The following is a 25988-nucleotide window of genomic DNA, read 5'->3' as shown; positions in this document are numbered from 1 at the left end:
ATAGCTGTTCGCTACTCAGAGTGCAGGCCCATACTTTTGGACAACTAGATGACAGATATCAAGACAGCAATTTTTTAAACTAGTGAAGGAAAAAAAAGAATGATGACCATTGTAATAATGCCCCATCTGCTTGAAACTCCAAAAAAATACTCCCCGTGTCAAGAAGTTAGGGACCAAACTCGTAATTTAACTATAAAAAGACAAAGTTTGCTATAGTTGTAGATAGTTTCGTTCCATCTTTAGTTCCTTAACTCACTCAAAGATTGTAATCAGTTGCAATAAGAAATTTCAAATCAGAGGCATTTTCTATGGAAGCAAATTCTTCCAAGGACATTGAAACAATTCAAATCGAGTAAAAAAAGAAGAGGCAGACTACCTGATCTTTTCCATGCACATCAGCTTTCACAAGCTTCGAATAAAACTCCTTTACAACCTTCCCATCAGATCCAACATTATCTTCCACATGAATGAAAGCAACACGAAGTCCCTCATTCCTTGCAACAAGATAGACAAGAAAATTCATAAACTAGTTCAACGTTGGATGTGTCCAATACTTCCTTTTATTAGACATAAACCCCACTTTACTGATATAGAAAACAATAAACACCCACTCTACACATCTAAAATATTGTAGCTGTCAGCTTTAAAACATTACATCATTCTTAAAGACCTAGAAAAATACTAAACTGAACTAGTATCATTTAGGTGGCAATGTTGTGTTAATAGAAGAAAAACAAATAATTAGTATTGTACCTCTGCAGCAAAAGAGCAATATCAGTTGCCTCCGGAGCTTTTCTCTGCTTTTGTTGCCCATATATTTGACAGGAAACAACATAGGTAAACTTCAAGTCTGCTTGTGCCCTTGATTCTCGAGATAATTCAAACCCTTGACTCGTGAAAAAGTTGGTTTGAGAATAATCATCTGCTAGTTTTAAGAAAAAACGTGTAAGGAACCATATTCCGGTGGCTCTTACTACAGTAAATTGGGTACACTAACAAAATACTATAAGCTAAAATACCCCCAAATGATCTCTTCTCCAGATAGCTCTGAAGCATTAAAGCTCTCCTGTAGTACATCATACCACGAACTGTGCACGTTCACAAGAGTCAGAACCACCAGAAAATATCAAAGTAATTAACCACAAACATCTAAACAAGCATGCAACTGAGGAGAAATGCAAAAGGAGATCACAATAGTACACAGAAATCTAACCTGTCCGAGCTAGAGTCTGCCCTCGATATGAAACCCAAAATCGAAGCTCTAAAGCATCGCTTGGACTTTTTTGGAGCTCAGCCTCCCCCGTGCCATGACCTCGACCAATTCGTTCCAAAAAGTTCTCCCATTCATCTAAAATACGAAGGATGTCTCATTAAATAATAAAAAAACAATGAGAAATAGAGGAGACAGAGAAACTCAAGTGATTTATACAGGTATTAAGCTTTCAACAAATGGGAATTGTTGCTAACAACAAATGGGAACTGAAACTCAAGTGGATAACAACAAATGGTAATTGTAGCTAAAAACTATTGAAAAATTGACCTAGATATTATATGTAAAAGGACAAGTTAAGAATAGATGATTCACTGTATCCAAATTTGCCTCTTGAGAGAATATACTAATCCATGTTCGCCTTGATGTTAGGATTTCTAATGTGAACTTTTCAATTGGTGGGGAGACCACACAAGCTAAAAGACCAAAGAAAACGTAGATGAACATATAATTGTTCCAAGTTGCTGCTGTTTATATATCTATTCTTAATGAAGTATTTTGTTTCTATTTAAAAAAAAGAAAAAGGAGAGATTAAAAACGGAAGGCAGTCTGCAGACTTTTTCAAAAAAAAAAAAAAAAAAAAAATTANAAAAAAAAAAAAAAAAAAAAAAAAAAAAAAAAAAAAAAAAAAAAAAAAAAATTACAAACTTAGAATCTCAATCTCTTGGAAATGTGGTCAAATAATCAACATTCATCAAATATAAGTCGGTTATGTACACAGGATTGTTCACACCTTACGAGAAACAACATGACTAATTTTTACTGAAGCCGTACAGCACAACAATGCAAAATCCATAATCAAACAATGAAACAAGAAATCAAGTGAAAGAAGTACCAAACTAAAGGACACTAAATAAAAGCTACAACAGTTCTATGGATAACTAGCCATTTCTCAATGAGAATAACATACTTTGGAGAACAAACAGTAAAATGACAACTGTTTTACAATATAATATTTCTGACAAGAAAACACGCCAACATAATACCTGGAAAAATCTTCTGAAGATAGAAAAGAATGGATATGCCATCCTCGTTTTCCATACGTATTTCAGAGGAACTATAAAGCACAGTTTCACTGTAATATGGAGTAAAGACGCTGTTGCACAAAACAGAAAATAGCATATAAGTTACATAACATAGGAAACTGAGGTTGTTTGAGCAATCAACTTTTTCAAACCTGAATGGCACCATTTCACTGACAGGTTTTGCCAAAGGCATGTCCATAAATAGTGAATTTGTAAAAAATTGTAGTCTTCTTCCTGCTTCAAGATTTTTTGGAATGTTAGCTGCAGAATCCTTCACTGTAAGAAGTAAATGCAGACGCTTCACAAGCTCTTTCTGTGACAAGAAGGGGGTAATAGAATGTTAATAGAGCATAAAAACTACAGAAAGAGTTCGATATTCTTATCTAAAAGTCACGTTGCGTGGAGAATTTCAAAGACTTTCAAGAACGAGAAATTTGTGTTTTACTCATTCGTACAATTTCTAGATCCTTGGGCCATTCGATCCGAGAAAAAAGTCGACCTTCATTTCTTGCCCTCAACAAGATATTCCATGTATCAAGCTGCTCCCTGGAGCATCGAAAGAAGTAAAGGACTTGAGAACATTGACCATTTCCTAACCAAGTAAACCTCCCCTAGGAATTATACCTCAAATCTGATGAAAGCAGCTCGTTTGTAACAACATCATAAAGCTCAAATACAGCTTTTGCAGCACCTTTAGCAAGTTCAGGAGTTTCTTTTCGAGTCTGACACAAAGAGCTTTAGAATTTATTTGAAATTAAAAAATAAAAAATAAATAACAGAAAACATATTAAAAACAGAACTACCCAGAGCCATGTAAGTGCTGTAAACTGACATCAAAATTAACTACAAGATACTAATGAAAAATAGGAATCAGAACTCGTACCAAAAGCCCTGTAAGTGCTGTAAACTTTTGTAATACAATTGGAATCTTCTTAAGGTTCAATGTTATAACCAGGGAACCCTCTGAAATACTGTTGAAGATCTCCCGAAAAATCCTTTCAACCCTAAACAAGTTCATGCATGAAGTAAGTTAAACAACAGTAGGAGAAGATTGAAGAAATGAGGAAAGTTGTAAAGATCATGCAGAAGTATTTAGATATCAAAAGACAAAAGTAACAGTAAAATAATACCAAAGTCTCCCTTCACCATCGACAAGGGCATATAAAATTTTTTCAACGCTGTAGTAGCATTCTTGAACTGCATATTCCATATACTCATCCCGACATATTCTGCTCCACAGATCTTTCTGCGTATCTTGGCAATCCAAAGCCAAATCAACAGCCAAGAATATCTACAAAAATCAAAATGATGAGGCCTTTGATTGCACCTTCCAAATCTAAAGGTTGACCATCCTTGAGAAATTATGAAAGCCGAATGCACCTTACTACATAATAGAAACAAAGGCCATTGGACCAATTTGAGGCTCCCTGTGTTGCTAGGAATAGAGAGCAAGTCCATCTCCCTGGAAATAATTTAATGGTAAAATAAATGATAAAGCTGGATAACAAATATCTGTAAATATAGTACCATAAAAAAAGCCTATAAATATTGAAAAAGAAAATGCAAACAAATCTGTTCTTTTTTTCATTTTCAGTAAATACTGTTTCCATCGCACCTATTGCTGATGAAGTCTTCCTCACGTAAGCTTTTAATGATTTCATTCCAAAATGGAGAAAAGGTTGCCGCATATGCCTTGTTCCTCTCCGGAGAGTCCTACAGAAGCCCAATAAGTAATCATGAAAAAGGACGAGGAAATCTTCACACACGTAACATTGACAGGCTATAAAATTGTGTGTGTGTAATGTATGTCTGTATGTGCTCTACCTTTCTTTTAAAAAAAAAAAAATTATCAAGTTTGCCCAACCCACCAAAAATTCAGCATAAGTACTAATTCAGAAAAACTATTGCCTCACCCACCAAAAATAAGGGAGAATTTAAATTTGAATAGTTTGCCTAAAGTTTTATTAATGCCAGAAAGATATAATTCTTGAGTTTTCATGAGGAATCCGAAGATCAACCATAGGCCAACTTCCCACACCAAGGCTAGACCAATCCATCAAAATGTGACTTTTCTTGGGTATAATTAATTCCAACCACACTAGATTTAGCAAAGTTAACCTCATGCCTAAGGGCTTCTCAAGAAGTTCAAAAACTAAATAAATTCCTAAGGCCGTGTTTGATATTCATTTGGTTTTGTTTTTGGTTTTTGAAAACTGTGTTGGTTTTCTCATCCTTTCTTAGAGTGGGTTACATTTTTATTAAGAACACATTTGAATTCGTAGCTAAAATTCTAAAAAAAGAAACAAGTTTTTGAAAAAAGTTTTCAGAACTTTTGTATTTTTTCTTTTAAATATATGTGTTAAGTAGATAACAAAACAAAAAAAAACAAATGGTTGTCAAATAGTCAATTTGATTTACACTTGCCCTCAAATAAATTAGACCAGGAAAAATTATAGTAGAAAGGGGGAAATGTCTTCAGTATGTTTATTGAATCTCTTCAACAAGCAACATAGTCGAACACCTCCGCACTTCCACTAAACACTTTAGATCAACCCAAAATGTTTCTAACCAATGCAAAGGAAGGACTCATATATGTAAAACACACACATGCAGTCTTCAATAAGCTTGTCCAAGAAGTTCTCATCCACATAATCGAAAGTTCTTCAAATCTATTTTAAAGAAAACTCCTTCCTTAATACTAATAAGATATTCTTCCAAATTCTGGCAATCAATATCTGATCCAAGATTTGTCTACTTTCCATTAAGCCCCACAGGTGAGAAAAATGTTCCAAATTCAGGCAATCAAGATCAAACCAAGATTTTGTCAATTTTCCGAATTTCCGCATATTTCAGATTTTGGTATGGGAAACTATTGTATAAAGAATAGTGACCATGCTAATAGGTCTAAGACCCTTGGTTATGGACATTGTCTTTGGTGGCCTAAATATGGCAAAGAGCATCCAAAGAAGAAACCTAACTTACGTTTGTCTCCAAATTATGCATCATTTGTGAACAAAACTCGGAAATGCAAGATCAATGTATTCTATTCTCTTGGATTAAAATTGGACTTTACTAAGTGCTTCCTAGATTGAACTAACTTTTTTTAATTTTTTTATTTTGGCCAACTTGATTGGGAAGGATGGTGGCTCCTTTAGGTCAACCCCATTCAAACTTTATTTCAGTTTCAACGTGTTTTCTATTGTTAACAATTGAGGAACTAATTACATTGGATTGAGTTCAGGATACAACACCTTGGCTTCCTAACTCCTTATTTGTACCCAGACATTTCAGAACAAATATTATCCTTGTTTCTTATAAAAAATGCTCGGCATGCTAGCACTCCCATACCATTACATCTAATGAATCCACACAATCAAGTTTGATTGCCATGTGAAATTAAAACCTTTCTTATAAATACATGTGTGGTGTCCAAGATCTTGTATCAAAACAAATAAATAAATAAAAATAACAATCAGACTTTGCATACCTGAGGTTCTTGTCTGTCGGGTAGCAAACTGTCCAAATTTAATAAAACATTGTCATCCAACGGTTATTCAGAACGAGGAAGACATAAAGAGATCATCTAATAAAGTAGTAATAACAGATTTCTAAACAATAGTAGTCATTAAAGAAACACTTCCAACCATCTTAACTCCAGAAATTGATATACTTCCATATAAAGCCACAATACTGGCTGTCGACCCCATCATGAGGCCCTCAACTATCTAGCCAGATGGGGTGTGGGACCTAGGTTACTTGCCAGCAACAGTGTCAGATCTTAAATCATGATTATCTGTTTCTCATTTTATGAAGACAAAATGAATGAATAGAGTCGGGCAAAAAAACTGCATGTTCTATGAGAGAATGAGTGCCTTGTACAAGCTTGAATTCGACATAAAGAAAACCTTCCATATTGTGCCTGATAATTAAGGAGGTTCTTTCCCCATCCTACCAGTTTCCAAGCTAGCAAAAAACGTATGTCACCACTCTTAAATATTTAGATACCTAGAGGGTGTGTAAATGCTATTCTTATTATTACTTTTTTTTTTAAAAAAGTGTCTGATCAAGAGAAAGAGAGAATATGGTGCCCTGCTCACAAGCCTGTTCAATTCCATTTGTTGCACAGGGAGATGTGACTACGTCAACCACAAGGACATGAAAATGCTCTTATACTAATATATTGCTGCATCTGGAAGCATGCTAAACACGAGTAGTTGAATAAAAAATGAGCCATCAACTTAACAAAGTACCTTTTAGTCTTTGTAGAGACAAGGTTATTTACAAATGCTTCTGGAAAGCTCTCGAAACGCTTATGCATCATTTCAAGTGAACGTATCTGCCACAAATTGATGGCAAAAAAATCCTTGAAGTCAAAATTTAAAAGATGAGCTCCACTCTACATACCAAACTCATTTGTAACAGATAAAACATATATTATTATACTTACAATGTGATACTTAAAAAATGAATAACCAAACTGCTACAGAGTCCATATGAATAACTACATTGCTAAAATACAGAATATAAATATATAAATATCATTACCTCTCCCAACCGTGCCCGAGCACCCTTTACACCACCAACGATGGCTGACAAAAGGGTGTACCATATGTAAATGTCCAAGAGATAGAGCTGAAACATCCAAAATTGAAAAATGAATGCAAGGAAAGAATTGTTTGATCTAACATTGATAACTTAAGTAAAAAATCAGCATCACTCCTTCAAGATGAAAACGAGACATTAAAATACTCACAGCCACAACAGGAGCCCATAAGCTAGCTATAGTAGATAAGTTATTATTGTCTGTCAAATGAAAATTGTGCATCAGTACAATACAGTTGCAGACAAATTAGATAATAGGTGGTTATGAACTCCAAAAACAATCAACTACATGGAGTTTATGAAAACCAACAGGTTAGAGGACAAATAGAAATCACAGTTCATCATTCTATTACACGACGACATGGTCATGACAAAAACATGTCTATAAAAGGTAACTAAATATATCAGTACATACAACATCTGCACATTTATCAGTAAATTTAACATATCTAAAGCTTTCTGGGGGACTGATTTTTTCCTCCTTTGGTTGGTCACCTACCCTGCCAGATGACCCTTTCATACTGGCCTCTGTTTTGGTTGGACATCTGTTCAAATGGGAAAAGGAAAATTTATGGCTGAATTTCATTAGGGCCTTCCTTTGGTCTACGTAGAATGAAAGGAATAGCTCGCAATAAAGACAAACCCAAAAGACACCGAAGAAATCGTGTACAAATGAAACCTTTTGGATAAACTATAACAGAGAGTTTTTCAGAACATTTTTAAAATTCATTGAGAAATGGTGAACAAATGAAAACTTTTTGAAAAATTATGAAATAACACTTAGATGACAAAAGCCTATTTGATTGGAAACTACTTTTTTTATGAGAAAAACTAACAACAGCATCAAACCACTCAAGAGAACTATAAAAAATAAAAAAATAAAAAATAAAAAATAAAAAAAAGCAATAAAAGCAATCCCAAAGGTAAGGTAAGATCAAGCTTCAACCCACCTATTGCTTCTTCAAAAAAAATATTGATCCTCGGTCAACCTCTTCAATATTACCATTTCCTATCCAAAATAGAACTACACCAAACTGATAGAGATATCCTTTATTTACTTGAGATTTCTCTAATGAGAAAATTACATCCTATAAACCTGATTTGAGAGGGTCATTGTGCTTGCCACACTTGACAAACCAGAACAAGATTAGAAAAAAGTGAACCTTGACTTTCCAACAAAATGACATATATGAAAAGTAAAACATAACCGATGATGGTAGCTATGACAACTTATTCAAAGCCTTCAGACGAAATAACTACATAAGAAAAAACTACAGCTTCTCATTATTTGTGGCTAAATACTCTTCTTGCCCTCTCTTGAGCATACTTTCACAATTTGAGGTCTAACACAAACTTGTTCCATACTTTCACATCACAACCACTCAAAAAGCATCTCCTAAGAACTCAAAGAAAGAACAGAAAATCCGGGAAATGAGGAGCTGAGGGGACAGTTTTCAGTTGATTTGTCTTCCACAAAGTGAAGTTTCTGTCCATTCTACAATTTAAATCTTAAGAACAAGCTAAAGAAACTGCTATTTTTCCCATAGCATCAGACCAAGGGCAGTTAAGTCCTATGAATTTGGGGGCTTTAGACATCCAACAACAGACGGATTTCATTATTTTGCAACCATAGCTCTTTAGCTAGAGATCATAGAAAACGGTATGCATTTTGGAACTTAGTTGTCAACTTCTCCCTACCCAAGGTTATATATGCTAAGCCGTTGTTATCTTTCTCTTGCTTGCTTATATAACGTCTCTTTCCAAAATCTCTCTTTCTAAAATCTCTCTCTCTCCTCGTTTTCTAAAACCTTCTTTTAAAACAGAGGCTAGAGGCTCGATCATACGTCGCTTGGCCGTAGGCGACGCAAGAACAAATTGGCTTAGCTCACTTGTCGTTGGAAAGTGAGTGCCGCACAATCGCTAGTCCGCTGCCTTCAAAAGTGCGATTGTGTCAAGTGGTATATCAAGTGCCATTTGAGGAGAATGTACTACACTGATTAACAGCCAACATTTTCCTATGTCCAATATTGGCCAAACCTTGACGATTGTTTCCTTTGCTTAAAAGTTCCAGCTTTCTTTTACAAGAGATTTCAGATCTTTGGGTCCTTCATAAGGGAAGTGTTGCAGCTTTACCAGGTTAATCGGACATATTTATTCAGCCCGAGAGTAGGTTATAATTTTATAAATCATCTAAACTTAATTTCACTATATGTAGAATCAAGTTGTTGAAGACAAGGAAAATTCTCTCNTTTTTTTTTTTTTTTTTTTTTTTTTTTTTTTTTTTTTTATAATAAAAGAAACAGGTAACAGAAACCATTTCATTGATTAACACTTCAAGATATCAAAAAATAACTATTTTCTTTTTAAATAGTTCATAAAAATAACAATAATACTAAAAAATTAAAAAGAGGGGTCCAAAGTCTTTTAAGTGAAACCCACCATTCTCAAACTCTAAAAATGTATCAACTGCCATTTAATCCCATTAAAGTTCCACTATGATATACAAAATGAACTTATGCATAGACACACACGTAGCATGCAGGCATATAACTTTAGAGCTCAAAGACACAATTGTACAACCTATCGAACAAATCCAACAACCTATCAAACAAATCCAGTTCAAGTAAGGTTCTGCATTCATGCTTGTGCACAACTTATAACATCAAATAGTACGGTTGAAATGAACGGTTTGGTTTCTTGTTAAAAATTTAATAACATGGTTGAAATGCCTCGGGATAACTCAACTGCAAATGACCAGTTCCTATAAAGGATGCTCATCTTGGATTTTAATTCCCCACCCCCATTCCCTATGTCAAAAGGAAAATAGTATGGCTGAACTTACTCTTAGAAATGAAAGAATGCCACGAATATTCAAGAGATGGAAGGTTGACAATGACAGTGGTTGGTTGGACAAGTGGTTTAATCTGCAATAAAAACGTCAATGATGACAATCAACTAAATCATAGTCATCAAAATGGCAGACTATGACACATGAATCTGAAGAAAACTTAGTATCTTAAAGAACTATTACCTGAAGAAAGTAAGCAAAAACGAATTTACATATCAAGAGCACCAGCCAAAAGGCTACATATCTGCAGTAGAAAAGATCATAAGATGGCAATTATATAAAATCATGAGGGTCTTCCAAGGAAATAAAAGCTCCAATCCATTTCTAGTTCTAGCAAAAAAACCGAAAAGTATACGCTTCTTTTATATCCATTAACAAAAAGAAAATGTAATCGGTCGGCCACTCAACTGTTTATATGAAAAGGCTTCGTTGAAAGTTACAGGACTTATATTTCAAGTGAGACAAGAAAGAAACTTAAACATGACAAGTTGGGACCACGAATACTTACCAAATTTACTTGCTACGGAAACTACTTATAGTAAAACAGTTGAAATACTAGGAATATCCCAGACTATAACAAAAATTATTTTAGCTAAGCAAAATAAAATTGAAAAACCATACGCAGCAAAAAAGATATAATGCACTAAATAAATTCCTCATAATATTCAAAATCCAAATCCAGTCCTATAAATGTCTCTTAATTCCTGCAAACTATCTGTGAGTCTGTGACTCCCAATAGATATCCCGATGCAAAAAAAAAGATAGAAAAAAGTCCAATAAACAATACAAGATATATGTTATCTAAATTATGCATAAAAAAAAGAGATCAGTTTGCTCAATAAAATATCATATTGTCTTGAAACTTATCCGAGCTAACTAACTCATACCTTGAATGCAACCTAGTTTATCAAATGAGATCAAAGGTGAAAATTCAGAATGCACAGTGGGCGTAGAAAATGGGAAAATAAGTAGGGCCACATATTACTATCATAGCACAAAGGATGATTGAAGTTGCAATATTATCAAAAATTAAGAAAGTGAAAATCCCAGTTTCAGAGGCATTGTTATACCTGCAATAATCACTCAGTTTTTCATATAGACCGCGACCGACATAATAACGTTCCTGAGGTAGGTAAACAAAGAAATAACGAATATAATCTTTCAGAAATGGAGCAAAAAAAGTGAATTAAAAGTAATTTTGCTGCAAACACCCTTACCTGATAGATCCATTTGAAAAATTGAAAAAAAGACTGATCTGACATCTCAGATAGAGTATGGCATGCAGGTAACTTTAGCAGCATTGCAAACACAAGGCGTAAAGAAGCATAAACACCCAACACTATAATATATATCCGAAAATAGAATGAATTATCAGCGCTTCGAGTATTTCTTTCTTCAAGAACCTTCCTGCATCATTTTGGCACATTCATCAAAATCCCACTTGTGGGTTAATATTCAAATATAAATTTAAAGATTAAACACGTTACAATTTGTGCACATGTAAATACTTGATATTAGAATAATTGCCTCCAAGAAGAGGTTAAAAGGGATCGCCAAATATACTTACACATAAACATAGGTCACAAAAACAGAACTCAGTCCCCACCAGAAAAACCTAATAACAATCCTTGATATAGCCATCCCTCTTGCAGTGGTGTATGCCCCAAAAGTAAGCAACACATCTAAGCAACCTACGACAACAACAAACACAGTTAAAAAGGAAAAGTAAAATCCAAACAAGTGTAAGATTCTACCAGTTGAGAGTTTTTAATCCATACTCTCGATGAAGTTCATGATTGCAAATGTTGGCCCAATGCTAAGAATAGCTTTCAAAGTTTCCAAATTCAAACGCTCGTTATGGAATGCAAAAATTGTCAGAGCCTATCAATTAGTGTATAACAAGTCAGGAGACTCAAATTAGAAGGCTGCAGATAAAGCAAGCCACATAGAAGAGTAAGAATCAGAAGTGAGAAGCAACCTGGAATATAACTGCCAAAAAGATCCAGAGACGGTGGAAACTGCGGTATAGGTGAAAAAATGTGCGATGCTCAACAAAAGAAGTCTTGCCAGTCTGCATAATATTCGAAAAATAAAGCCACCAACATAAAAGATTGTATCAATAAGGGTAATCCCACAAAAAAAGTGAAAATTGAAGAATATTAACCTGATTAAGAAAGAAACAGTCTCTTGCTNAAAAAAAAAAAAAAAAAAAAAAAAAAAAAAAAAAAAAAAAAAAAAAAAAAACTATCGCTACAATGAAACCCTATTAGAAGTTGAAATTTGAATTAGAAAATCCTATTGGAAATTGGTATTGGAATGAGAGATTCCTATTAGAAGTTGGAAGATGTTTGAATCCAATTCAAATTAGGTCTTCACAATCACTATAAATAGAAGCTTCTAGCAATAATGTTCTTCCTCCCAATAGATGATCAAGAGATATTTTTAGATTCCCTATTACGGTAAGTGATTCTCCTTCAGCTAAGTTAGAAAAATTGTATGATGTTTGATTGTATGTATAATTTGTATGTGATTGAATTGATATATGTTTTCATGTTGAATTGCATGTCAAAAATATCTGTGAGTGTCAATGATGTCTATCAATAGAACTTTCATTGATTAGTTCAAAAGTTAGTAAGATGGAGGTCGACTCCATCTTCAAGCAGCAGTATTAAACTTAGATAGTCTTCATTGCCATTATTTCTTCTTCTTCTTCTTCTTTTTTCTTTTTTTTTTTTTTTTTTTTTTTTTCCTTTTTGAGGTCTTCAAATTTGTAAAGAGTTCAAAGGTGAATGGAAATTAATTATGTTGCGAAGTGTTTTAGAACATGTTTGCTTTTATTTGGAGCAGGAGATATGGGTGTTGTTGAATTATTGTAAAGTCCTTCGTCATAGTTTGAAACTTGGGATGTCCTATTTTGAGTTTTTTTTGTAAGTTCAGTTGGCTGATCTTTAGTTGAAATTGAAAGGGTTTCTGTTCAGTAGTTTTCTATTCCTTTTTAATTATTGATACACGTGTAATTTTTCAATGGACGTTGACTCATTACACAAATGCCGACAGTAAATCAAAACTTAACTATATATCATGAGCTCCTTCATTTTGGAGTATTTTTAACAAAGACGATGAATCCTTAAACTACACACCCTGAACCCAGCTATTTTAGGAATTAACCGAGCAAGTTGCAAAGAGAAAAGCAACTCTAGAAGATATGCAAGGAGCCACAAAAACATTGCTGAAATGACCAATGTCAACTTGGAGAATAATGCACAGCTAGGTAACAAAATATGGGGGTTGACAATTGGTGACAATCGCTATTCTTCAATCAAGATGGCATGCTATCAATCCGATACAAATATCATAACCTTGGTAGAAAAGCCTAGAGGTGAACATTCAAATTAAAAAAAAAACTAACAGAAACCAATGAGACCAAAAAAGTGGCCATCTACTGACCAACTAGTAATTAACTAAGTAAGAAGTCGGTAAACTTAACAACCCAACAGACTAACTAAAACAAAATAACGAACTAATGTAACAAAACAGCAAACTTCAATTGAACATATTATCTTATATGCAGAATGAACACTATGTTCCAAGTCAGTTCCCTCAACTCGCTAATTCAAAGCATAAAAGCTTGGCCATGCAAGTTGCAGAATATCCGAAGAAGCTATAAAAATCAAACTTTCTAACCCGTTTTGAGCCTCTAGGCTTCCGTAAAAAACTTGATTCCTCCCTCATTGGCCAGCCCAATTCGAAGCAAGTAGGTGACCTACACAAGTATAACAATCATTAACAAGGATACTAATATACTATGAGTCTAGTTATCCGAAAAGAAGGCCATAAACTAAAGGAAGCTGTACAAAACCAACCAAAAGTATTCATTGAAATCATCATAGTTCCTCCATTCTGAATGTGCAGCTTTTCCATTTTTGTTTCTTTCAGTTTCCTGCATTTCAGGAAGATGGAAAATGAGCCTCATCGAAGATAAACTATTTAAAATACAAAAAACCTATTAACTACTGGATAGAACAAGTGGAATAATCAAGAGGCCAAAATAAACAATATACAAAATGCTTTAATAAATATAGACTCCTAATTATCTTCCAACACAACAGTTATGATTTACTTTTCACTCTTTGCTCCTAAGAAGACAGGTTTGGAGGAGCATGGTAGCAATCGATCAAAAATAGTACACTTTACATGATTAGAGTTAGGCTATTGATGTTCTGGCAACAACTTCATTTGAAAGAAAACTTCAGTAATTATATAACTATATCAACATACTTTATAGCAAAGAATATAAGTAAATTAAATAAAAAGATAAAATTCAGGACTAGTCCCCGACTTCAACTGCAAACAGTAAATATCTGCTCTAAAATCCTTTTTTATTAAGAAATTCTTTTTCTTACAAATGTTCCATTTCATATCTAAACATCGCAGCACTAGTGAAAGAATGACACACTTACAGCTACAAGTGTCTCGTATATAGGACAAATGATTCGTTGAAGGAAAGACACTGAACCATCTTCCAGCTTACAGTTATTAGAACGAACTGCTTCTCCATGATCAAGGTTAGCATCCAGTTCTTTTGCCATCTATAGCCATATTTATCATGTGATTATTCATAAATAGAGATAAGGCAGCATGCAATTCATCTCACAAATAAGAATCAAAAAACGAGCTGTTAGCCAATGCGAATATGTAATTATATTATCTCCTCCATCAAGAGAAATCCGCCTCCATTCCACACATGAACCATAAAATAATATGATGCGCTCTCAAAAAGGCATTCATTCCTTTTATTTTTCTATAACAATAAACCAGACTTTCATTATATAACAATAAACCAGACTTTCATTATAATATGAATAGAATTTCATCTCTTACTTTTGTTTTTTATGAGAAACATAGAGTAGAATATATATATATATAGATGATATATATAGACATTGGTGTCCGAACACATAAAACCACAAGATACTAATATATTGCAATCTAAAAAAGAAACTACAATATAACAATAGCCTTTCAAGAGGGCTATCTCTCTTCCAAGCCCCACAAAGGACACTCTACTAAAATGATTCACATCTCCATAACACTCCTATTTATAGAAAAACACTCCCCAAACTGTTTACCACTATGCCCTTTATTGATATACCACTAATCCTCACATATCTCATACTAGTACTTTCACATTAGCCCGGCCTTTGAAGACACTTTGTCAGTGTGCTTTAGAAGATACAATCCCAAAAGGAAAAAGAAAAAAGAAGGTAAAAATCAAAATAATAATTTTTTTTAACAAAAACACAGAATCCAACATCCTTTAGGAATTTTTTTTTATTTATTAAAAAAAAAAAAAAAAAGCACTCTTTAAAACAAAACCCAACTGGTTGGAACTTTGTAGGCCATGTGCGGTGGCAGACTTGGTGGATGTCAATAGAAGATAGCAGTGGTCCTTCTGTCTGACGGCAGCAAGCAGCAATAGTTCATGGTGATGGTCAGTGGTGGCAGGCAGCAACGGAGGGTAGAGATGGCTGGTGGCGGTGGGCGGCAACAAGTGGTAACAATGGACGGCAACGTGAGTGTAGAGCATTGTGCAAGGGTGGCTACGGTTAGTTTCTTCACGTGAGTATACAGTACTCCCTTGTTGTGTCAGCTTTTGGGTTCATAACAAAAGACAACTCGACCCAAGTCCCACCTTGTAAAACCAACAGATTTCCTATCTTTGATAAAGAATGGGCCCCGTTCAAATAAAGCCCATTAAAAGGCAGCTTATTAAGCAACCAATGGTCTCGTCCCTTTCTAGAAAAATCTAATTTCACGTGAATAGGGTAAGGGTTTATCAACCAAGAGACTTTTTGACTTTACTCTTTCCATCGTGCCTCACCAATTTGTTACCTGCCAGTGTACATCACTTGCATCAGCACCCTCCCCATAACTTCATCTCCGACCGCACATGCAATCATTGTTGAGGTACATCACTTGCATCAGCACCCTCCCCATAACTTCATCTCCGACCGCACATGCAATCATTGTTGAAAATGGCCTCCATCAACAATTTTTTCATGGTTTCCCCTATCTACTCCCTTCATCAACTCTGCATGACACTTGTGTTGGCACCTCTCCAAAATTTTCAACTCTAGCAACATTAGCCGGCATTTTTCCCCTTGAAATTTCAACTCTGTCACATCAAACATCATTCCAACCCACTTGTGCCCTTTCTTCGAATGCCAGCAAAATATAATTCGGCCTCACCTCAAACATTGCAGACGATCTTTCTCGATCACACTAGCTTCATCTTCCATCTTCAGCATTTTGTGACTCATCTTCCCGACATTTGTTGAAGAGATTGATAGAGATTTGTATTTCTTAGACCCACTCAAATTATATCTTTTGGTTCCTTCTCTATCTCTCTTGCACTACAATGATTCATCTTCATTGGCGACCATTTGCTCCCACGATTCTTCCTTCTTTCCCACCACCTTTTGTTTCTAAGAAGCGCTTGCAATAATAGCGTAAGTTAATCGAACCTTGCCATTAGTGGTTTCAAAATCATCGTGGACATGGTTCTTTAGTTCTCTATTTCTGTAGTCATTCTATCAATGCTCTTGGTCATCCTCGGTAAAGCTTTTTTGGTTTCAACCATTTCCTTCTTTGCTCTCTTTATCCTCTCTTTGAGCCGTTTTTTTGCACCATTTTCAAAGATGAGCTTGTTCTGATACCAATTTGTTAGGTATCCAAATATATAAAACCACAAGATGGTAATATGTTGCAATATCAAAGAGAAACTACAATATAACAGTAGCCTTCGAGAAGGCCATCTCTCTCAACTACAATATAACAGCGCTTCAAGAGGAGGCTGTACACAGAATTTTCAAATCCTATACAGCTTCTCAAAATGCCCTTTTTGCTTAAGGAACCATGAAACTCAAATTCATCCCTTCAGCAATTGTATCTTCGCCCCATCCTTCTGGAATTTTTTCCAACAAGCTTTTGGGTGGCAAATTAACAGCCTGCTGACATTTTCTCACTCCTTCAACTCTGCAAAACTTCTTTTCTTTGATTTTTTTTTAACACCATTACTGCTAGGGTGGGACTCGGCCTCCGAACCATACATGAGACAAGCTTCTGCCTCATACAGCTCGGGCCGAAGACCGGGGGAAGTTTAGGAGAGATGAGGAAACCCAGCAGATGTCAGTCGGGGACAAAGGCACAGATAGTGCTTCCATCCTATCTATTGAAAACAAGAGCATACAAGTAGCTAACAGGCCGGCATCGCACAGTCAGAAAGCAATCGTAAGAAAGCAATCAACTGGAGGCCAACTAGTAATACAAGAAAATGAGTTTGCTTATTGATCCAAGTAAGCATTAAAATCTTCAATCGACTAGAGGCCAACTAGCAATTCAAGATGATGAGTTTGCTTATTGATCCAAGTAAGCATTAAAAACTTCAATCGAGTGGGATCTCATTCCCTTCCTATCCAAAAAAACTGGTTCTTCAAGGCAGGAAAGACTGGAAGAGGAGAGTAGTCTTACCGTTTCTCTTTATGCATTTTTTTGGAATCTTTGGCTAGAAAAGAATGCTCACATCTTCTCAGATAAGCAACAAAACATAGACACTTTTAATGAAAGGTCTGCTTCTTATCTTCAAGTCATCTTTCATCCAAGTTAAAAGAAATATATCAAATACCTTGTTCCACAAAGGAACTACAGAAGGACAACGCAAGACTATATTATCTACATTCTCTCCTTTCACGCCATAATAAGAACATTAGTGAATGCAAATATGTTCAAGAAAACCCTCCACTGCAGCAAATTATTCGTTGGTTGTAACCATCTATTGAGTAGAAACTTCCAAAAGAATAATTAGAAATTAAACATTAATTTATTTATTTATTTTGCTTCAAAAAAGGGTCCTTTAAAAAGTTTTTAAGTACTTTCAACAGTGGATGTAAGGGAAGAAACAGAGTCCAGCATGAGTTTTTCCACTACGTTCATTTAACTAAAAAGAAAAAAGTTGAAGATAAGGAATCTCTCACCCTCCCTCCTCCAAGGAAGGTCACAAAGCTTCCTAATTAGTAGAACAAAACAGTAATAGTCACATAAATCCTTGGACTGCACTCCATCTAGAATCTAATTAGATGATGATGGTTCTAAATACTGAGGCTTGCATTCAGGTGAAATCACAAAAGTTAGAAATTAGTTATGTTTAATCCTAAGCCTGTTAATATAAGAAGAGGTATTTAAAAACTTACATGATGGAACAAATAGCAAATGCATTCAGGAAGGAAGCGGACATTTGCAGCTTCACCCCATATAAGCAAGTACAGTGAAACAAGGAAAAGCTTCCTGTCCCTATTAATCGCCTCAAAGCTGTTTGAATAGAACGACAATATAGAGATACTCAGTTGAAAAAAGCAAATGAAATGTCTTAAGAATAAAATATAAATAAAAAGGAGCAGCAGAAGTCACCTATTCCATGCAAGGCGAATACGCAAGTATTTACACCATCTGATGTAGTTATCAAGCACCTTCAAGAAAACCTCGTTGATTGCTTTCTCATCTATTTTCTGCAGAAGCTCCAAATAGTTCCGAATCAAATAGTTAATAATTATAGGCACATGAAGATTAATGTAACTAGTAGAAAGAAACTAGAGTAACCCCTCTCAATCCATCATCATTGAAAGAAAATCTTCGTGTTCAGAGGAAGTTGATCTTGTATCACTGAATCCATTGAAGATAACGGTGGAACAGTCTATTTAAGATTTTAATATTCAGTGGATATTTTCAAATAAAACCAAATATAATGTTCTTCAGCTCCTTGGAATTTCCTTGCTCCAAGACCACATTTATTATGGGTCAACGTTGTCAAAGCTCTTCTCCATAAATTTGTATGGAACGAAATCAAAGAATCTTTGAAAACAATCACTTCGAATTGATTGCTTCAAGTCTGCTGGGCTAAAGGCTTCTCTTTGGTATTCTCTCTCTAATCTTTTTCACCTATGTTGAAACTAATGAGTGCGCACGCCAAAGTCTTCTTGATCTCATTCGACCATCCAATAGGGAGGATACTAAGCAGTGGATTCTACACAGAGAAGGAATTTATGTGGTGAGCTCTTTAACCCCTGCCTTGAGTGTTCATGTGGACTTGGAATTCACTCAGACTCGATTATGATTATGGTTAAATGTTATGAAGGCATATGGCTTCCAGAGAAACCAGAGGGTTCCCAAAGAGAAACTGAATGGCCTCAGGGAGCTTTGGGATTCAATTCGACTCTTCACATTTATATAGTGTTCCCTTTGTAAGTCCATTTGCAACTATGATCTTGTTCATCTCTCGGCTAATTAAGAGTCCCATTTTGTAACCCTTTTGGCATGCGGGGATATCTCATCTCCCCTTTTTGTATGATCTCTATTATTAGTATATTCGTTTGTCTCAGATAAAAAATACAGTCATAAAATAAACCATCATCAACCAACTTTTAGATAAAAAGTATTAGAAAGTTATGGATGATGCAGAAATTTTGCTAGTAAAGTTAGATAATTGAAACTACTCACTGGATCACCATTATCAGGAATGCCAAGACGAGATTGAGCATTCGCTACCATGAGAACCACATGCTCTCGTTGATTCCGTACGTTGTCTCTCTGCAAATAAGCAATTAATAGTTAAAAAAACACTTGAACCAATAGCCTCAGCAAAAGTAGTGAAACAGATAGCATGGTCCCTGCCGGTCCTAACAACTCGTTTTTCTTTAAATTAGAAGCAAGTCAGAATTTCGTTGAAAAGGGTGAAAACTGCAAACAGAAGGAATGAAGTCAGCAGAACGCCTTTCAACTTACAGAAAAAAGATCGAAGTTACAAAAGGATTACGTAAAAAACTTCAAGACGATTTTATTGATGTTGAGAGGATAGTTGATCCCAAAATCATTTGATTGGTTGCTGAGTGTTTATCGTAACTTCTCTTAATTTTGATGATTAGTCACATTAATATCTCTCAAAAAANTTTTTTTTTTTTTTTTTTTTTTTTTTTTTTTTTTTTTTTTTTTTTTTTTTTTTTTTTTTTTTTTTTTTTGAGTTGTTTCGGCCTTCCTTGTCATTGTAATTTCTTTTTCTGATTTCATGAATGAAATATTATGTTTTCATCGTACAAAATTATATTTTTAAAAAAATTGAAGTTGAAATAAATAAATAAAATACATAGATAAAAATTAGGAAAAAATCAACTTTTAAGCCTAAATTTTTTTTTTTTATTAAAAAATCGAATTTTCATTGAGGAAAAAAAAAAAAAAGACAAAGGCATACAAAAGGAGACCATCTAAAAGGTCCAATAAAGTAAAATAAGATTAGCGAATAATTAAAAAAGAAAAACCTTCCCACAGAGAAACATACAATCTAACAAGCAATCGAACATCACCCGCAATCTCTCAACTCCTCTAAAAAATTTATTGTTCCTCTCTCCCAAAATCCCCCCACGAGGAAGCGCACACCCCTACTTATCACAAAAAAAATTTCTATCTCACAAAAGAGAGGATGGAGAAGAAATTCTTCAATCGTCTTCTGCAGACCCTATGCCTAGCCAAGCCAAAACCAAACTCCTCAAAGAACTGGCTCCAAATTGCATAAGCTAAATCAACTTTCATCAAGATCGTCTATTACCCTCCTACAAAGAATGCAACACCACGGCTCCATCAAATTGTTAATTTCCTTAATACTCAGTCCAAGCAGTTAACTCTTCCGTGGAGAACATACCAAACAAAAAGCTCAACCTTATTGGGAAGTTTCACCTTCCACAACAAGGCAAAAATAGAGTCACTCAAGGGTGAGGTATTAACCCGACAAAGAACAAAAGATTTAGATGAAAAGTCTTCAAGCGGGCTAAGACACCAAAACCGAACATCCCTTCTCCCCTAAGTACAACGATACTCCGCCAAGAACAAAAGATGGTCAACAACATCCAATATTTTCCTATCAGACAAAGAACGGCAGGACCCCAATTGAGGAGAAGGTTGAGAGAACAACATCCATTGAATGATTCCTCGTCGAAGATAAATGAGAAAATGCATAGTAGAGAAACCTACCTCATAAAGACTTATCTGCTTAGAAAAAGATGTCCCTCTTACTCCACATAACAACAGACAAACAAAGAAAAAAAAAGATACTCCTCAACGATGCATTTACAAGGACTTTTTAGAGTGTCTTTAACCCCACTCTAGGTCTTAGAAAAGTATCGACAATTTTTACATTTTGTTCAATCTTCGTAAAAATCACTCACTAATTTTAACAAAAAACCAAGGTAAAATTTTCAATACCCTCACTAATTTGAACGAAAATCCAAAACTAATACAAAATTAAGTTTGATCAATATAAAATTTAATCATGGAACTTGATCTTTGTTGTCAAAGTGTTACAATTTCATGCCAAAAATATGTTTTATAATTCATATTAACATATGAGAATATTTTTTAAAACAATCCTTCAAGTAAAAGTATATAAAGGTAAAAATGGTAACATCCCTTAAGTTAACAGGCATTTAAGCAAGAGACTGAAACTTAATTCCTCCACCGGTTTGATGGTGTAGTTAAAATACAATAAGTGTCGGAGAAATATATAGGGAAAGAAACTAAGNAAAAAAAAAAAAAAAAAAAAAAAATCAAAGTAGATATATATTCAAACCTGGAATCCAAATATATATTCAAGAAGGTCAAACATATCTGCACTCCTTTGTCCAGATATCTGAAATTGTGAAGGCAGTGTAGGGAAATGCTCATTATATCTGATTGCGGATATTGTAGCCCTAACCTGCACAGATGCCCCAAAAAAGTATATTTAGCAAGCCACATACAACAAACATTAGTTTGTTTGTACCAAAAGTCCTTGGTTCTAGCATTACTCAAGGAGAATGAGATAAAAATAATTATTATGCTTCTCAGATATAAAAGATCAGCATAAGTTGAACAACCATAATCAGATAAAGGTGCCAAAATTAAGGAATGAGACACAGGTGAGACACCAAAGGTTCACCTACTTCTGGGAAAATTCCAATGGCATTGGTTATCGATTGGGCGTCCAAAGGGACAATATTGTAGGGTACGAATTCCCCTGATAATGTAGTATCGGAACTTCTAACTCTTCGTAGCTGAAAAATCATTAGAAAAAACTTATGGTTAAAACTTAGATATCAATCAAGAAATGATAAGGCCGAGAAGATGGGCTACAAATTACTACCTCCTCCATAATCAATCTTCCAACTCCTTGAGGATCAGCATCTCCCTTGAGGGCATCCATCACCTCAACTAAAGCCCGAAGGTTTGCCATTACTTTCTTTGCTTCAGAATATCTGAACTCCAACCTAAAGTCAAGGATATCAAAACTTCAGAACTACTGCAAAAAGAGAAGTTAAACCTTAAAAAGTTAACCTTCTTCCATATGCCTAAGAGAAATGAAAACGTGAAACGCTTCCAACAAAAACGTGAAACTTTTAAAGATCCAAAAGTAGAGCCTCTAAACGAACTGGATCTTAGACACGATCTTTAAACCATAAATTAGGAAAAAAAACTTGAAGACTATAGAAAGGAAATGTACGGATACGAGGTATATACCTATATTCTAGTACATACAATTTCATCACTAGTCTCCCTTATGTCAAATATTTAGTTCATGCAAATTGGACGAACATTTCACAGTGATAAGATGTCAAACCAGTCAAAGACAAGGAATGAAAAAATTTCACAAACAAGTAAATTTGACAGTAAACTCCCGCCATTAAATTTGAATTAAGGATAGGAGCAGTACTCTCCCAAGTTAGCACTGATTCCTCCAGACTCCCGCCATTTCTGTTCTTCTCTTTGTATATCATCTACTCTATGTCGTCTCTTATATAGCTTGTAGAACTCCCACAAATGTTCAATATCACGATGACGATTGATAGATGCCCCATCCTTCTTTACAAGTTTTTGCTGCAATAGATCTCATGTCACTAAAGCTTTCCTTGCCAATTTACACAGATGCAAAAATAGTAATAATAATAATAACAACAACAAATAGTCCTGAATACAAATGCCAATAACGTAACTATATTATGACATTTACATTATAATTCAGAGTGCTTATGCAAATTGACGCTAGAATCAGATGACATAATACCTTAATAACAGACATCAATCCAGTCTTGAACTGAAGAACACCTCTACCATCACTGTTGGGATCTAAGTTTTGTGCCATTCTGTATGCCTGCTCACACACTGAAATGGGAAATTTGCTTTAATTGGATGCACGTACCAAAAAAATTAATCCTAAGATTTTGCCGGGAGATGAGCAAAAATAAATTTCAGATATATCATAAATTTTTTATGATATATCAAAAAATGGAAAGAAAAGAAATAGTAGATATCATTCACCACAAGAAAACATTGGGAAAAAATGGCTATATAATTGCAAAAGTCCCATGGATCAAAAAAAATGCCACTACCTCATGGCTAGTTACATCGAAGTTACAAATTCTAAAGCTTTGTTTGATAACAATTTTGTTTATAGTTTTCTATTTTGAAATTTATGTTGATTTTCTCACCATTTCCTTGCTATAGTTTGCACTTTTCTTAAAGAAACATTTGAGTTCTTAGTCAAATTTCAACAACAAAACTACATTTTTTAGTGTGACTTGGATTTTAAAAACAGCAGATAACAACGGAGGAAGTAGTATTTATAAATCAGCTTATTTTTAAAAAACCAACTAGTTAAACAGGACCTAAATCTCCACATCATCACTCTTTCAGCGTCCGTTGCTACCAAAGACGTGACCAGAAAACCTTCAAATTATGACATTTTAATTCCTTTCTTCTTTTTATGAAATTATAAAATTAGTGTTATCTATGATACATAAATGATTTGGATGACCGTTTGAACAAACTGGGGACATAACATCCACAACCACACTCCCACTCCCACCCACCCTGGCATCTACTAAAACACATGTGCCGTTCATATGTAAGTCTTTAAACCAGCTGATAGAGTCGATTTCCAAATTAAGAACACAATGAAAACAAATTTTCGAGGTATGAAAAAAAAAAAATTGGAGATGGTGGTGAAATCTAACTTCCTAAGGTACCCAACTCAATGCCCATAATGGAGTTCGAAAAAAAAAAAAACATAAGCGGGGAAGAGTGGTGAAAGACTTACAAATCCTGGCAACAGTGGAGTCCTCCGCTTGGATTTCATCGGCAGCCTGCAAAATGGCATCAATGTTGGTGGTTTTTCCAAGAGAAGGAGGTACAGCTCCAACAATCCCACTGGGAGTCCTCCCATGTCCTTGCCCTGCATTTCTGAGCTGTTCTCTCTTCAGAGTCGCACGCACTAGCCTCTCCCAATTGTCGTTAACTCTCGCCATGCCGCTCCGGCGCTAAATCAACGCCCGAGAGCCCCAACAAACGAATTCACCTCCAAAGTTACGGATCCAATCTTCCTAGCTCAAACCCAAAAATCGAAAGACGAAATTCCAAATTACAGACATTTAGCAAAACCTGTGTTAACTCACGAAGAAATCCAATAAAACGCAGAGCGGAGGCGGTAAAGGCAGAACAAAAGGAACGTTTTCGCGTTTGGTTGGCGCCTAGTGAAATGACCAATTCGCCCTTCTCAACCTAGGGTGGCCCCACTATCGATTTCGACGCTTTGAATCTGAATCCGCCGGTCCGGGGTGGTAATCAACGGTTGTCATCCTCCGTTTCTAATTCTTACGCGCTCTTTGATTTTTCTTTTTGCCTTTTTCAATATCTTTCTTGACTTCGTACTTAAGCATTTTTGTGACTTTATGCGACCATGTGGCGCGTGTGTGGCGCGTTTTATTTTATTTTTTTAATTTATTTAAGAAAATTTACTGTAATAACCATTTATAAATGGCAATGGAGTAATGGTTTAGAATTATATTAAAAATGCTGTTCATTTATTGTTATTAGCTGGAAGTCCACTTGAATAATTAAGCTCGTTAATCCAGTCATTAGTCACAAACAAATCCAAACTAAACGTATTACTAAATAATATGTTCATATTCTTTTTAATTTCTTTTTTTGTTATTATTTTATTTGATAGTGATGTTTCTTAATTTAACCATTTATTTCTATTTTTAAATTCCAATTAATTGAAACAAAAATATATGCATTAATATAATTTTTGTTGGACTCGTTGGCCCATGATATAATTTTTTTTTTTTTTTTCCTTGAAGAATTGGGCTCGCTGGCCCATTTCACCGAACGGCGTCGTTTATGTCACACAATCGCCTCTATTTAAATTCACCATTTTCCCTCTTTATCCAACTTGATGCTCGAGTGATATTCAGTCTTCAAAATACAGCTTCTCTGATACTCTGAGGAAACAACACCTATCAGACTGCTAATTTTTTTTTGAGAGCTGCAGTCATCGGCCTCCCGAGGAATTAAACGGCCATCAGGTTCCTTCTTTCTCCCTACCTAGATTTAAACTTACGCATTTTCTCGAAATAATCTTAGATTTCTACAGAATTCAATGTCTAAGCGACGAGAATGAGATACATCCCAACAATCTCGGATTTCCGATCTTTTTTTGAGAATCGTCGTAGAACTTTGTTTGATGAAGGATATCGAAGTTTTAAAATATAACGGAATTTTGGTTTTAAATTTGGGTACCATCTATGTGACTTTGCAAGGCCATTGAGCTGAATTCTGGCACTGAATCAAGTCATCGGTTTTTCTTAATGTTGTCTATTGGCTACTCTTAGATACTTGTTTTTTTTCTCTCTAATAAATCTAGCGGTTCTTCGAGATCTGTACGAGCATCTCTAGTCAACGCTAAAGGTCGTACTCACATAATGAAAAAAGTTGATTTCAAGGTTAAATGTATTGTTCATTGTTATTATTATATTGAGAAAATGCAGTTACTGGATTCTGAAATCTATTGTATTTGAACATTTCAATTAAATATTGTAAATTATTCAAGTGCTAACCATGTGATCACCGATTAAAAAAATCTACGTTATATTCGTGTGACTATTGGATGTCTGTTATTTTGAGAAAGCTCAAATCAGATAAAAGTGGACAATATTATATCATTGTGGAGATCCGTGATTCCTAACATGGTATTATAATCATGCCAATAGAATTCTCAAATGTCAAACGAAGTATTGTGAGTCTTGAAGGCATAGTAAAAAAGTGACTAAAATATCGAACAAAGGGTGTACTTTGTTCGAAGACTCAAAAAAAAAAAAAAAAAAAAAAG

At 34.8% G+C, this 25988-nt stretch overlaps 2 protein-coding genes across 2 annotated transcripts in view; one reads left to right on the top strand and one right to left on the bottom strand.

The window, feature by feature from the left end:
• LOC111793080 (callose synthase 10) overlaps window positions 1-24379 on the bottom strand; it is a 32263-nt gene extending 7884 nt beyond the window's left edge. The window contains exons 1-35 of the mRNA XM_023674800.1: window positions 23919-24379; window positions 22887-22984; window positions 22536-22699; window positions 21969-22092; window positions 21769-21879; window positions 21417-21542; window positions 19298-19387; window positions 18212-18309; window positions 17995-18112; window positions 14206-14334; window positions 13609-13685; window positions 13430-13508; window positions 11724-11816; window positions 11524-11626; window positions 11313-11436; window positions 10963-11152; window positions 10816-10868; window positions 9929-9989; window positions 9740-9821; window positions 7049-7098; window positions 6841-6927; window positions 6546-6631; window positions 5783-5810; window positions 3911-4008; window positions 3676-3757; window positions 3426-3586; window positions 3179-3299; window positions 2920-3017; window positions 2751-2841; window positions 2448-2608; window positions 2257-2366; window positions 1214-1348; window positions 1020-1088; window positions 754-922; window positions 373-494 (exon numbers count right to left, since the gene is read on the bottom strand). Coding sequence (XP_023530568.1) covers window positions 373-494; window positions 754-922; window positions 1020-1088; window positions 1214-1348; window positions 2257-2366; window positions 2448-2608; window positions 2751-2841; window positions 2920-3017; window positions 3179-3299; window positions 3426-3586; window positions 3676-3757; window positions 3911-4008; window positions 5783-5810; window positions 6546-6631; window positions 6841-6927; window positions 7049-7098; window positions 9740-9821; window positions 9929-9989; window positions 10816-10868; window positions 10963-11152; window positions 11313-11436; window positions 11524-11626; window positions 11724-11816; window positions 13430-13508; window positions 13609-13685; window positions 14206-14334; window positions 17995-18112; window positions 18212-18309; window positions 19298-19387; window positions 21417-21542; window positions 21769-21879; window positions 21969-22092; window positions 22536-22699; window positions 22887-22984; window positions 23919-24126 — 3796 coding nt within the window. The 5' untranslated portion in view covers window positions 24127-24379. The remainder of the gene's footprint in view (window positions 1-372; window positions 495-753; window positions 923-1019; window positions 1089-1213; window positions 1349-2256; window positions 2367-2447; window positions 2609-2750; window positions 2842-2919; window positions 3018-3178; window positions 3300-3425; window positions 3587-3675; window positions 3758-3910; window positions 4009-5782; window positions 5811-6545; window positions 6632-6840; window positions 6928-7048; window positions 7099-9739; window positions 9822-9928; window positions 9990-10815; window positions 10869-10962; window positions 11153-11312; window positions 11437-11523; window positions 11627-11723; window positions 11817-13429; window positions 13509-13608; window positions 13686-14205; window positions 14335-17994; window positions 18113-18211; window positions 18310-19297; window positions 19388-21416; window positions 21543-21768; window positions 21880-21968; window positions 22093-22535; window positions 22700-22886; window positions 22985-23918) is intronic.
• Window positions 24380-25069: 690 nt separating this feature from the next.
• LOC111793852 (phosphopantothenoylcysteine decarboxylase-like) overlaps window positions 25070-25988 on the top strand; it is a 2931-nt gene continuing 2012 nt past the window's right edge. Inside the window, exon 1 of the mRNA XM_023675914.1 lies at window positions 25070-25185. The gene's annotated coding sequence lies outside the window, so the exon portion shown is untranslated. The remainder of the gene's footprint in view (window positions 25186-25988) is intronic.

This window comes from Cucurbita pepo, chromosome LG04, assembly GCF_002806865.2.
Source record: "Cucurbita pepo subsp. pepo cultivar mu-cu-16 chromosome LG04, ASM280686v2, whole genome shotgun sequence".
Lineage (NCBI taxonomy): Eukaryota > Viridiplantae > Streptophyta > Magnoliopsida > Cucurbitales > Cucurbitaceae > Cucurbita > Cucurbita pepo.
The sequence above is the reverse complement of the archived record's forward strand: the minus strand, read 5'-3'. Positions and strand labels throughout refer to the sequence as shown.